Source organism: Artemia franciscana, chromosome 2 (assembly GCF_032884065.1).
Source record: "Artemia franciscana chromosome 2, ASM3288406v1, whole genome shotgun sequence".
In the NCBI taxonomy this organism is placed as follows: domain Eukaryota; kingdom Metazoa; phylum Arthropoda; class Branchiopoda; order Anostraca; family Artemiidae; genus Artemia; species Artemia franciscana.
The window spans coordinates 41217939-41231841 of record NC_088864.1 but is presented as its reverse complement, the minus strand read 5'-3'; the positions used below and the strand labels follow the sequence as shown (position 1 = coordinate 41231841).

The following is a 13903-nucleotide window of genomic DNA, read 5'->3' as shown; positions in this document are numbered from 1 at the left end:
ATCGCCTGTGGTTTGTTTTCAAGGTTAAATGGTGGAAGTATGACAATCATTTCATTGGTCAATCCCTGAGATTTTTTAATGTTCTTGGTTATATCTATATGTTTGTTTGCCCCTTTACAGGGAAACCAAATATTATCAAAGGTAGCTTTGTACACTATATCACTGTTTTTGCAGGTCGTGTGATCAAAGCATGGGATTTAGGTGTGGCAACTATGAAACGTGGAGAGGTTGCAAGATTTTTCTGCAGAAGTGATTATGCCTATGGGGAAACTGGAAGTCCTCCACGAATTCCACCTAATGCAACTCTCGTATTTGAAGTTGAACTATTTGACTGGAAAATGGAAGATATTTCAAAAGCTAAAGACGAAGGAATCCTTAGAAGAACGCTTAAAAAAGGAGAAGGATATACATCACCTAATGAAGGAGCGCTTGTCAATAGTAACCTTTTCGTTTATTCTTTTTTTTTTAGCAAATTAAGTGTGTTTATGACCGGATGTTAAATTATGAATCGATATAGCAGCATCGCAAAGAAAACGAGGCCAATAAACAGCCAGTGAAAGAGTTGGAAAATTATGCAAATGTTTCGGTCAAGACCTCCGCTTGAACGTCCTCAGTACAGAATAAACTAATAAAAATGTGAAAACCCCAACCTTAAAACAAAACACAAAACTAAAATATGATGACCCTTTCTTAGTAACGGTGAAAGGGTAACTTTCACCGATGAAACGGTGAACAGTAGTACTGTTCGGTAGTAGCGGTGGAAGGGTGTTACCCTTTCACCATTACTAAGAAAGGGTCATCATATTTTAGTTTTGTGTGTTTTGTTTTAAGTTTTGGTTTTTTATATTTTTATTAGTTTTATTCTGCACTGAGGACGGTCAAGCGGAGGTCTTGACCGACATATTTGTATAATTTTTCAACTCTTTCACTGGCTGTTTATTGTCCTCGTTTTCTTCATGATTTTATGTTTTATCATGATTAGCCAGTGTGGTCTCAGAAACTATTTAAATTATGAATCGGCAATAAAAGGGTAAAAAATGCCTTTTTTAGATGGAATTTGAATAAAAACTATCAAAACACGAATGAAATATGAAAGTAATTTTGTTTGAAAAAAAAATGTCGATAGATCTCCCACCCTATCACTGGTATTTTGACACATGCCCCAGAGCATACAATTGGTAAAATTTGCTGATGCACAACTATACCCATCATAGTGAGCTTCCCACGTTAAAATTAGTATAGAAAAATCGGTAAAATGTATTACGGTAGATCTTTCTATTAACTCCATAAGGCTCCGAACTGAGTTGCATGTTCTGTTATATCTATTCTATTGTATGTTCTATTATGTTGGTGAACAAATCTTGTCACGTTATATATTCACGGTTCTAACGAAAGTTCAGTTTGTCGCACGTAAGACGTTTAGGTTATTTTTTTGCAAATGACGCGAAGTAGTAATAAAGAGTACGATATTTTGGTGTTGAAAACGGTTATACTAATAAGCTTCAGGTAAAATTTTTTAGAATTTTTTCGAAATTTTGCTATAATGTATGACTTAGGTAGCAATTTTCCTTTATTGGGCCCAGTATCCCAATTGTTTTTTGTTAAAGCACAAAGATTCACAATTTTTGGCATTATTGTTTTTGCCCAGTATCCCATTGTTTTTGTCAAAGCACAAAGATTCACAATTTTTGGCATTATTGTAATTTTTGCAAATAACGCCAAGTAGTAACAAAGAGTACGATATTTTGGTGTAGAAAATAGTTATATTAATAAGCTTCAGGTAAAATTTTCTAGAATTTTTTTTTCGAAATTTTGCTATGATGTATGGCTTAGGTAGCAATTTTCCTTTATTGGGCCCAGTATCCCATTGTTTTTTGTCAAAGCACAAAGATTCACAATTTTTGGCATTATTGTAATTTTTGCAAATAACGCCAAGTAGTAACAAAGAGTACGATATTTTGGTGTAGAAAACAGTTATATTAATGAGCTTCAGGTAAAATTTTCTTGAATTTTTTTTTCGAAATTTTGCTATGATGTATGACTTGGAGAGCAATTTTCCTTTATTGAGCCCAGTATCCCATTGTTTTTTTTGTCAAAGCACAAAGATTCACAATTTTTGGCATTATTGTAATTTTTGCAAATAACGCCAAGTAGAAACAAAGAGTACGATATTTTGGTGTAGAAAACAGTTATATTAATAAGCTTCAGGTAAAATTTTCTAGAATTTTTTTTTCGAACATTTGCTATGATATATGACTTAGGTAGCAATTTTCCTTTATTGGGCCCAGTATCCCATTGTTTTTTGTCAAAGCACAAAGATTCACAATTTTTGGCATTATTGTGATTTTTGTAAATAACGCCAAGTAGTAACAAAGAGTACGATATTTTGGTGTAGAAAACAGTTATATTAATAAGCTTCAGGTAAAAATTTTTCGAAATTTTGCTATGATGTATGACTTAGGTAGCAATTTTCCTTTATTGGGCCCACTATCCCATTGTTTTTGGTCAAAGCACAAAGATTCACAATTTTTGGCATTATTGTAATTTTTGCAAATAACGCCAAGTAGTAACAAAGAGTACGATATTTTGGTGTAGAAAACAGTTATATTAATTATAATAAGCTTCAGGTTAAATTTTCTAGAATTTTTTTGTCGAAATTTTGCTATAATGTATGACTTAGGTAGAAATTTTCCTTTATTGGGCCCAGTATCCCAATTGTTTTTTGTTAAAGCACAAAGATTCACAATTTTTGGCATTATTGTATGAAAAAAAACGAGATAGATAGAGAGAAAGAATAAACGGAACCAGAATAATTATTTTTTTCGAAAATAGATAGAGATCAGTGTGTCGATCATCCCCCTTCACTCCAATTCTGTACGTTTTTACAATTTCCTCAATTTACTGGCGTTTTTGAGATATTTTGCTTGATCCTATTGTTTTCTTTTAAGCTTTGCCCCAATAGGAACGTCGTCCTCTTCCTAAGAGAAATTCTTGGCTTCACTTGCTTGCCCTTCCATATTTTTTTCCGGTAAATTTCTAAATATCTCTTATTCTATCTTATTTTTGGAAATTTAGTTTAGTATTAATAATTCATTACTTGAAGGACCTTACTTGGGTTTTTTGTATTGAAGTTTTCAGAAGAAGAAGCATTATTAGTAAATAATTACTTAGTAAGTTATCAAAATTCAGCTTGTGTCAGAATGCTAGGGCGTGTCTGCTCAGCAAAACTTCTTACCTTCGGTGTTTATGTTACAATACGACTGTAAATAAGTACAGGTATTAGTACTACTACTACTAACTCGTTGCAGCACCAAGCCGCCTGAGGCCATCACAGCTATGCACGATCCTCCACACCAAACTTTTCAAAGTCTCCCTCTATATACCCTCACATGAATTTCTCATTTTCCTTAAACTATTTATTACGACATCTTCTCGCTCCATTTGGGGATGACCTGCTTTTCGTTTGTCCCTGGGTGGTTGTCCGACAAGGATAATCTTCGGTAATCTGTTATCCTTCATCTGAAGATCGTGTCCTAGTCAGGTACCCGAAACAATGCGTTAGCAATTTCTCCAGAAAACCGTCTAACAGATTTTCCTCCTTTTTTTGGAGCGCTCACACTTCAGAACCAAATTTCGCCATTGCCATCACTGTAGATTCCAATGTTCTATCCTTGGTTCGCAGACTTATCTTCCTATTTTTCTAAACTTTTTTCAACTGTGAAAAAAAAACACCATGGGATATGTCAGAAACACCAGTTACAAGCATCAAGGATGAATTACACTCGTAAACCGTGAAAGTGAACGATAACGGGAGAAAACTGACGTCAGGTTATTTTTTATGTGCTTTTGATCAACCGTACTAATTAAACTATAGTGTACATGTCAGATGTGCATCGCTTGTGACAGTAATACATGATGATCATAAAAAAACTCAGTTTACTCGAGTTGAGTAGCTCTTACTTTAGATTAATCAGGTTAGGCTAACAAGCTGAGCAGTATTTGAGTCGATCAAGACAGACCTACGATGAAATTTCTAACTATTCTGAACGTTGCTTTAATTTTAATGTAGCTTTGTTTCAGAATCTTTGTCTGCTGATAATCCATAATTTACTGAAGGAAATGTTTTGAGCGGGGGAGTAGGGGTAATTTAAGTTAGAAAAATTAATTAGTATTAATTTTCTATACAATTTATTACCCCTGTGTAGTAAACGATACCTACATTTAGTATTTCTGTCTGATAAATCCAACTAATTAAATAAAACTCTTGCAGTTCATATTGTCGGTAGGCATAATGATATCCAGTTTGATGACAGAAGCGTTCAATTTAACATCGGTGAAGGCTCAGAACAGGATATACCCGATGGCATTGAAGTGGCTCTTGAAAAGTAAATCTTTCTTTTGTTTTCTTTGTATATTTTCATAGAGATGACGTTAATTTTGTGGAAGAAAGTGCTAGGATTAAAAATGCAATTTTTGGACCTTGAAATACCTTTTTTTATTAATGAGTATATATTCCCTCCTTTTTGAAAGTTATTTTGTCTTACTTCCGTGCCCTGAAGTTGCTGTTTTTCTTCTTTACTTTAAAAAAAGACGAGTTTAGAATTTGTGCTTCATGAGTTTCAGGGAGTTTTAACAGTGTTTTAACGTAGATTGTGTTCTCCAAATGATGTTTTTTTTTATTGTTTTTTTTTTTTTTTTTCCTGTGATTAATTTCATTCTTGTAAGCCTCTTGTCAGGTGCTGGTACATTTCCTTTCAATATATATTGTTTTATATTCTCTATTTTAATGGCTAATGTTTTTCTTTATTATCACTCTATTTTTTTTTATTTTTTTTTAATTGAAGTTTAAAGCATGGTATGCGCAACAGTCAAACGATGCTAAAATCAACTTTTAAGTTTCAATTCAGCGAAATTGTTGACGTACAAGTGATTTAAAATCCTACGTTGTGCACAGTAACGTGCAGATCGTTGTTGTACAACAAACCTGCACGTTATTAAAGATCTGACTTCTGTGCTATTGAGCGTTAGTATGATTTGATTTGTGTAGTTTTTTGCCACTATATTGGAGCTGGTGCGAACTTTAGCAAAAATAATAATGAATATCGTTTTATAAATGTGAGCTCTTTTGTTATTTGCTTTCCTTTCCTTTCATTGTATAGGGTTTTTTCATGAAACCGAAATGCCATATGAATCTGTGACCTTCAGGAACTTTAATTACTTATTTTATACTGTCTTATGTACAATAATTTGTCTATTTTTTGTTTCATTTATAATTAGAAAGGTATTGTGGTTTTAGAAAATATAGAATTCCCAAGTCAAAGGTTGAGTGTGTTTGTGACACATTCCGTCAAAAAGAACACATTTCAATAAAACTCTTTGTAATCTACCACAAAGCCAAAAATAGAGATAAATTTGTCCCTGTTCTTTTAAAGGATAAATTTAAGCCTTCCATGACAAAATTTATCTCAATAGCAAATTTGTAGATACGAACCTTATCAGGTATCAGGATTATTTATCCTGAATATCTATAAAATAGTGCCAACCATTTACCATATGCCTATTCAGCTTTTTATGGGGGAGGGAGACAGATCTATAACAGAATTTCTACCTATTTGTACATTTGGGTGGAGTGACTGGTGACAGAATGCATTTGATCTCTTGACCTCTCTTGACCTCCGCGTGAACATACAAACATTTTTTGTTGGGAATAAGTGTTTGTAAGGGGTGGCTTGTTCTGTATTGCAAACTGAAGCAATCTCGCATCATTCCCAAATTTTTCTCCCGCGTCCTTGTGGGCTGATACTTACAACTTTTTTTTTGGTTAGAATGAAGTCCGACTCTTGCATTGAAACCACTTCTAATCATATAATATTTGCAGAAATTAAATAGAAAAAAAGAAAAAAATATACCATTTGATTCTCCATTTCATGTCCTTTCTGAATATAATTTCCAATAAAGTTTAATTGTGCTTCAGCTCTGAATATAATTTACAATTACGTTTGATTGTGCTTCAGCTCATGCCTATTCAGCTTTTTATGGGGGAGGGATACTGATCTATAACAAAATAAAAAACCGGCAAATTGTATAAAGTTTAGGAGCTGATTGTCAGGCTATCAATTGAAAACTTCATAAGAGGATAAATAGCAGTGGTACACCTCACGCCCCTCCTTGGGTGCATTACAACATTCTTGTTAAATTCATAATCAAGTCACCTTTTTTCCCTCCCAACTTTTTTTTTTAAATACGAAGGTTGCTTTGTCTCTGCTTTTTTTCTTCTTTCAATTTTTGCTATTTATTTCCTTGCTTCTTGTCTGTTTCTATTTCTTGTTTCTTGTCTTATAATAAATAAAAACTTCGGCTTTATATCAACTCTTTGCAGATTTAAAAAAGGTGAGAAGTCCTTAGTCAAATTGAGTCCTGCTTACGGCTTTGGATCCAAACCCATGGAGAAATTCAATTTACCTCCTAATGCAGATTTAGAATATGAAGTAGAGTTGAAATCTTTTGAAAAGGCCAAAGAATCATGGGAGTTTGACGTCGAAGAGAAAATCGAACAAGCCAAGATTTTTAAAGATAAAGGAACACAGTATTTCAAAGAAGGAAAATATAGCCTAGCTAGTAAACAGTACTCAAAAATCGTCTCATTCTTGGAGTTTGAAAAGAGTAAGTACTAATGTATATTTACTTCTTGTCTTTTAATAGTGTTTTTCTTGTTTCTAGTGTCCAAGCTAAAATATTCTCACATCTGTCGATAAAACTCTAATGTCACCTACCCTCCCCCCCCTCCCCTATCAAATTCACTCTAGAATATTCCATCCTTGCTGAGAATCCCACCTCCCTGTAAAATTACTTGTGGACGATTCATCCTGAAAAATTCTCCTTAGCATTTTTTCATTTGAATAAGACTTTAATCTCTAATCTGTTTCTCGATCACTCCAGAAACGCCCCCTCCCTTGGAAATTATTTTAGATAATCCCGTGGGGGAATTATCCTAGATAATTCCCTCGGAACATCTCCGCATTAAAAAATTGGCAAAGAGAATGTAAGAAGGAGGATTCTCCACATAGAAATCTACCCCAAGCACCCTCCCTCCCCCCCAAAAAAAAGGCTGTATACTTCCCAATAACAATTAAAATGTGTAAGCATAGGGCAAAGTTCACAACTTGCAGCCCTTCCCCTGGGGACTGTGTGGGGTTATTTTACACGTAAAGACACAGATATTAGATTTTTCGACTATGCTAAACAAAATGGTTATCTCAAAATTTTGATCAGGTGACTTTGGGAAAAAATGAGTATGGGAAGGGGCCTAGTTGGCCTCCAGTTTTTTTGTAGAACTTTCAATTTCCGTTCGTAGGAGCCCTTACGCGATATTCTAGGACCACTGGGTTGATACGATCACTCCTGGGAAGAAAAAAAAAACAAACAAATACGCATCCGTGATCTTTCATCTGGCAGAAAATACAAAATTCTACGTTTTTGTAGATAGGAACTTGAAAGCTCTACAGTAGGGTTTTCTGATACGCCGAATCTGATGGTGTGATCTTCATTAAGATTCATGAATAAGTTTTAGGAGGTTTTCCCCTTTTTTCCAACATAAGGTAAATATTCAATCGGTAACATTAAACGTGGTAACACTTATATATTTGAAATCAGCATGAAAATTTGATTCTTTTGATGTATCCATTGGTATCAAAATTCCGTTTTTAGGGTTTTGGTTACTATTAAGCTGGGTCGTTCCTTACTTACAGTTCGTTACTACGAACTGTTTGATCAAGAGCTGATATGAAATTTTTTACAGGAATCTGCAAAAATATACTGTGACATCTTATAAATGGAGTCTTAAAAAGTGAAAGGGGCCTCTTTCAAAATAATTAGGCTCAGGCTGGAAACTGATGTCTTATAATCTGTTAAATAGCACGTTTATCACCTGAATTATATGCCTAAATTTCTATGGGAATTTTTAGCTTCAGCTATTAAGCCCCAACAATAATATTTGAGGTAGAATCAGTATTTCTTGTAGTCATTCCAATCTTTAATGCAAAATATGAAATTGGCCCACATTTCAGCTAACTAAAGTGAATTGTAAATCCAGTCTCAACATATTACATAATTTGAATTAGAAGTGCCCATATATTTGTGGGTTTAGGATTTTGGAGGTGGGGGAAAGGCTGAGACACAGCCCCCTCGCCTCCGTACTTTACCTGTTTATTTTTTGCCTTAATCAAAATCTTCTTTTTATTTAGCTTTAAAAGATGAGAAGCTGAAAGAGAAAGATCAGCTTTTGCTAGCAGCTCACTTGAATGTGTCAATGTGTGCTTTGAAAATGGAAAATCACATTGAAGCCAGGGATAGTGCAACAAAAGCATTGGAAATAGATAGCGAAAATGAAAAGGGTCTCTTCAGACGGGGAATGGTAAGCTTTTCTCCCATTATGAATAGAATCGTTTGATGATAGCAAAACATTCACCCGAGGAAATTTATTTTTTTAAATGAAGCTTGTTCCCATAAAACTTGTCCCTAGAAAATTGACTCCACAAGGTAAACTTGCTCCTAAAAGGGGAAATTTTGAAGATTTTTGAGAGAGAAAATAAATTTTTACCAACCTAGAGCTCCGCCCATCTTCTGGCATAGGCGTACAGAAGGGAAATGTTATCCTGTAGCCAAGTATTTCTTTATCAGGAGATCGTCAAAAAGTGTTTTTGGGAGGTGGTAAGAAAAGTAATATAAAGTGATAGAGTGATCCATGAATTTTCCCTGATTCTTTCCCTATTCCTATTCCCACATTGATATTTATCCACGAATACTTATCTGTTTGTTTTTTTTTTTTTTGTCTTGTTTTTTTTCGTATCGACAACAATCTTAAGACTCTAGGTTATCCTAGATATGAATATAAAGCAGCAGATGATTATCAATCATTTGCTTTGTCCATGATTTCGGCTTCAAATTTAAAAGTGAAGAACCTTCTTAAAAGTAATAAGTAATGTGGTCCACTCAAAGAGACTCATCTTCTTCGTCATATAATTCGATAAACTAAAACTTTAGCTCAATAAGGGTCTGCTCGAGCAATGAACTATTAAAATCAGACAGCTTATACCTACAGTCTGTTACTATCTTCAGTTTTCCTTGTGTGGAGTCTAAATATGTTTAAATTTAGTGATTTACTTTGTGGATCAAATACGAAACACACAAAACAATGTAAATAAATGACAAATCTATATATATATAAATAAGTTGTTTGTGTGTTATGTCTCTAACACTATGTCTGTTACGCCAGATTATATCTTCTATATATATAAAAATAACTTGTATGTATTTTTGTGTTGAGGGTTTGCATATGACGTCTGAAAAATAAAGAAGAAAAAGAAAACAAACTAAAATGTAAAAACTGGGAATTGCTTAAATATTTCGAAATATTTTGACAATAGATTAAAATAATTCGAAAACCTTAAAACATATACTTAAAATTTTGAGGTTTATTATAAATTGTTGAGCTTTAGCAAGCTTGGCACGTGAAGAGGAATTTTTAGTATAGATCTTAAAATGATAGAAGAAACAGCCGAGGAAGCTGCTCAAATAGTTAATTCAAAGATAAATTTTAGTATAAATCCTACAATGGCAGAAGAAACAGCCGAGGAATCTGCTCAAAGGGTTAATGCCAAAAGGCTTGCGGCTAAAGAACGCAAAACCGCGCAGTTAGATGAAAATCCACCTGGACAGCGAGAGTCAAAACGTATCAAAACTGAAAATGATCGCGATGATGAATGGGTTTGGGATTTTGACTTGGATAAGGTCATCAATGCCAACCAGATTTTAGTTTAAAAAAATAAAGGTTCGGCGATATGTATTTCATAGTGATGTTGAAAAATAAAGAAGAAAAAGAAAACTGAAAAAAGGTAAAAAAAAAACTTTAAAAAAACTAAAAAATAAAAAAAATAAAAAAAGAAAAAACGTAAAAAAAATAAATAAATAAAAAAAAGGTAAAAAACTAAAAAGAAAGAAAAACTGAAAAAAGCTAAAAAACTAAAAAAAGAAAAAACTAAAAAAAACTGGGAATTGCACAAATATTTCAATATATTTTGACAATAGATTAAAGTAATTCGAAAACCTTAAAACAGATACCCAAAATTTTGAGGTTTATTATAAATTGTTGGAGCTTTAGCATGCTTGACACGTAAAGATTTTTCAAAGTGTCGATGTTAGAATGAACATTGACAAATTGAAGAAAACAAATCAATAAAAAGAAGAAACTAAAAAAAGAAAAACTAAAAAAGAAAAAAAACTAAGAAAAGAAAAAACTAAAAAAGAAAAAAAACTTAAAAAGAAACTGTATCTATATATATAAAAATAAGTTGTATGTATGCATGTTTGTTTGTTTGTGGGTTTGCATTTGACGTCATTATAAGTATATAATGCTTTGTATATGACGTCATTATAAGATGACACTGCAGACCGGGACACCGGGACACAAATGACGACCGGGACACAGGGAATATAAATGACGACCGGGAAAGAGAAATTACAGACCGGGACACAAATGACGACCGGGACAGAGGGAATATAAATGACGACCGGGACACTCAAAGAGAAATTACAGACAGGGATACCGGGACACAAATGACGATCGGGACACAGGGAATATTAATGACGACCAGGACACAGGGACACAACTACAACGGGGACGCCGGGGGCACAGGGGGATATATATAAATGACGACGTGGACACAGGGAATATTCGATTAGCAATCACCATCAACAGAGCTCAAGAGCAATCGTTAGGAAAATGCGGTATAGATCTGAATACGGATTGTTTTCCCATGGACAATTATTATGTTGCATGTTCAAGGGTTTGTAAACCTGACAATCTATTTATATGGACAGACAGTGGGACAGCAAAGAATGTTGTATATTCGCAAGTTTTACGTAGTTAAAAATATAAATATATATCTATTTATATTCACAGGTGGGACACAGGGACACAACTACAATGGCGCGTAACGACTTACGCGCGCGGGGGGCTTGGGGGGGGGGGCGAAGCGCCACCCCAACATCTAGTATAAGATAATTATAAACACTTAGAAATTTCTTTTGAGTTTTGTTCTAAAGCGTACATTTAGTGTTAGTTAAATAATGAACAACGATGAAGATCAAGAATATTGACTATATGTGTTAGTGTCATATTTTATGAGGTTCTAGAAACAACAAAAATAAAATCAAACTAAAAATGCTGCTCTAGATAGTCTTCAATGAAAATATTAGAAAATGAACGTTCCCAAGTTCTATCATAAACAGCTTTAATTCATGTACAGACGCGAAATTTGTGTAATAATTCCTTCTATAACTGAGAAATTAAGGCTCCTCTCTTCTATAACTGGTTTAGCAGAATAAAAAAGTTTATATTTGGCTTATTAATATTTAATTAGGGACATAGGAAGAGGACATACAGGCAAGTGGCCTATATAATGTTGAAATTTCTCCAATTTTTCCTCCAATTTGTAATATGTGTCATGTAATTTCCTATTCTTTGAAATTATTAGGCCTCAGTTTCGGATGTCTGCCCCAGCTGAGATAAAAATCTTGCGTATGTGGTGGGTCTTAGTTCTGTAAAGCTGTATTTTAGTCGAAAAACAAATCCAGATTATGGTCAAGATATATAAAAAAAATTAACTCCGGAAGAAAGATATTAGCACAACACTGAATACAAATATTACCTTGGCTTATTGATAGATTGAGAAAAGGGAACTTTCTTAACTACCCAAAAGGAAAAAAACACTGGGCAAAACTCAAGAAAAATTAATAATGTGCTAAAAAGAAATATCAACCTTGTAACTAAACTATCTTAAGAAGTCCAGATAATTAAAAACGTCAAATGACGCAAAACGACTATCGTGAAGCAGTAGCGGGGATTGTTTTATTTATTCACTTGACCTACTTCATAATAAGGCCGCCAACTAAGCAGCGCTGCTGCAATGAAATTACTGCATATAAGTTTGATTATCCAGTCTCAGCGACATTAAGTAACAGCTTTATTTGAAGAAAAAGATGTAACTTTTTCTTAATATAAAAGCTCATTTACACAGGCGAAGTGTTCCAAGAATCGAGGAAAAATTCAGTCGATTCCTTATTTGATTTGAATCGTCTAAAGAACTCTAACTCTTATCCCAATTCATCCTTCCATCACTAGTAACATGTACGCCAGTTACTTGTCATGAATTTAGGGAATTGTTGTACTGTGTTAATCAAACTCTAAGGAATGGACCCATGGACCAGACGAGGCGCTGGGAATACATCTTCGAAGTTACCACCCCGCTCTTTTTGTGCTTGTAATTATAATAGTGTGCATGCGCGTGTTACGTGTAACGCAAGGGTATGAAGACGTCAATATCCTCTAGCTAGGACGTAAGGGCAGAAACTTATAAACACCTTTCCACTCCATAACCTTTCCACTCCATAATATAGGTTGCAGATCTATTCCTCAAAGTCCTAGTTTATCCACCTTCCTGGACAAATTAAAATTCACTCTTCTGAATGGGGGAGGAGCTAAGCACTTGAAAGCGCCTTCTTGGTCCCTAATTTAGGTACAAGATCTATTTCGAAAGTTTTATTATTTCAGTACAATAACTTTCAAGTTTGTCACCCTTCTTAGGCATTATTTCAGGCACAAATTCTATTTGTGATAGCTTTATTATTGTAGCACAACAATTTCTAAGCTATCAATCTCGGTTATTTGGGTTTGCTTTGGATTGGGTCGTCACTTTTTTATATTTTTTTTTTTCTGTTCTCTTTCATTCTCTGTCTTTATAGGCTCATTCTGCTCTAGCCGAGCCCGAACTTGCCCTTCGAGACTTTGAAAAGATTGTTTCAAAAGACCCGAACAACAAGGCTGCGCTTAATCAGATTGCAATTTGTAAGGCCAAAATCAAGGAGTTGACACAAAGAGAGAAACAGCTTTATTCTAACATCTTCAGGAAAATGGCGGAACAAGATAAACTTGTAAGTGTGACTTCGAAATCTTTAGTATGAATTGCTTTCGGTATTCTGAATATTCCCGTCAGCAGGGTCGTAGTCAGAATTTTAGCTGGGGGTACTATTGAACCCGAATTGTTAGTCTTTTTTAGCAAATACTTAACCAGAAAGTGCCCATATTTGTGTAATAGCTTGAATTCGAGGAACTCAAACCGGAAATAGACTCCCGTTGGGTATAACCCTACTTTCTGTAAATTATCTTATCCGATTCTGTTCTTCCCCTATTCCACTGCATTCAGACATACATAGACATAGACATTTTTTATTTTCATCCAAAACGTATAAATTAAACAAAGAATTTACCATTAACGGCCACTCTTAAGACAGAAGAGTCCTGACTGTGGCCGCAATTCTAACCACCATGATCTGCTAAATCATTTCCTCAACTGCATTCAGAGAGGATGTTATTCGACAAAACCAATATATTTTCCAGAAGTAACCATTCTGAAAGCTTTTTACAATTTTAACTTGCTAGAAAATTTCTGTCTTAATAAATGTAACCATCATCTCTTAAGATGCATCCTGGCTAAGGTGAGTGGATTGGATTCTCAGTGTCCTTTTCCTTAGATTTTATTTCTTGTCCAATTTTTAGCTTCTTCTTCTTAAACCACATCTACGTGTACCTATCTGGAAATTTCTCAAAACTGTTCAAGTCATCAAGCCATGCCTATGCTCTTGAATATATTTGTGTATGTTCGCCTGTTTAAGTGTTTAGCTATTTAGTAGGATATTATTTTTATTACTCAATAACAGAGAATCATGGTTTATGGACTTAGGTAGATTAAAAATAATTTCGTGCCAATGTAGTCATTTGCTAGTTTACTCACTATATAATAGTTTTTGTTAGTATTTTCTAATCATTCTGCCATACAGCATGGCA

General features: G+C 34.1%; 1 protein-coding gene across 2 annotated transcripts in view; it reads left to right on the top strand.

The window, feature by feature from the left end:
- The window catches only part of LOC136041654 (peptidyl-prolyl cis-trans isomerase FKBP4-like), a 47736-nt gene that overhangs the window by 26818 nt on the left and 7015 nt on the right, over positions 1–13903 (top strand). For both annotated transcript variants that reach the window (XM_065726372.1, XM_065726368.1), the window contains exons 3-7: positions 175–438; positions 4271–4385; positions 6380–6663; positions 8244–8413; positions 12802–12990. In XM_065726372.1, the coding sequence (XP_065582444.1) occupies positions 175–438; positions 4271–4385; positions 6380–6663; positions 8244–8413; positions 12802–12990 (1022 nt within the window). The remainder of the gene's footprint in view (positions 1–174; positions 439–4270; positions 4386–6379; positions 6664–8243; positions 8414–12801; positions 12991–13903) is intronic.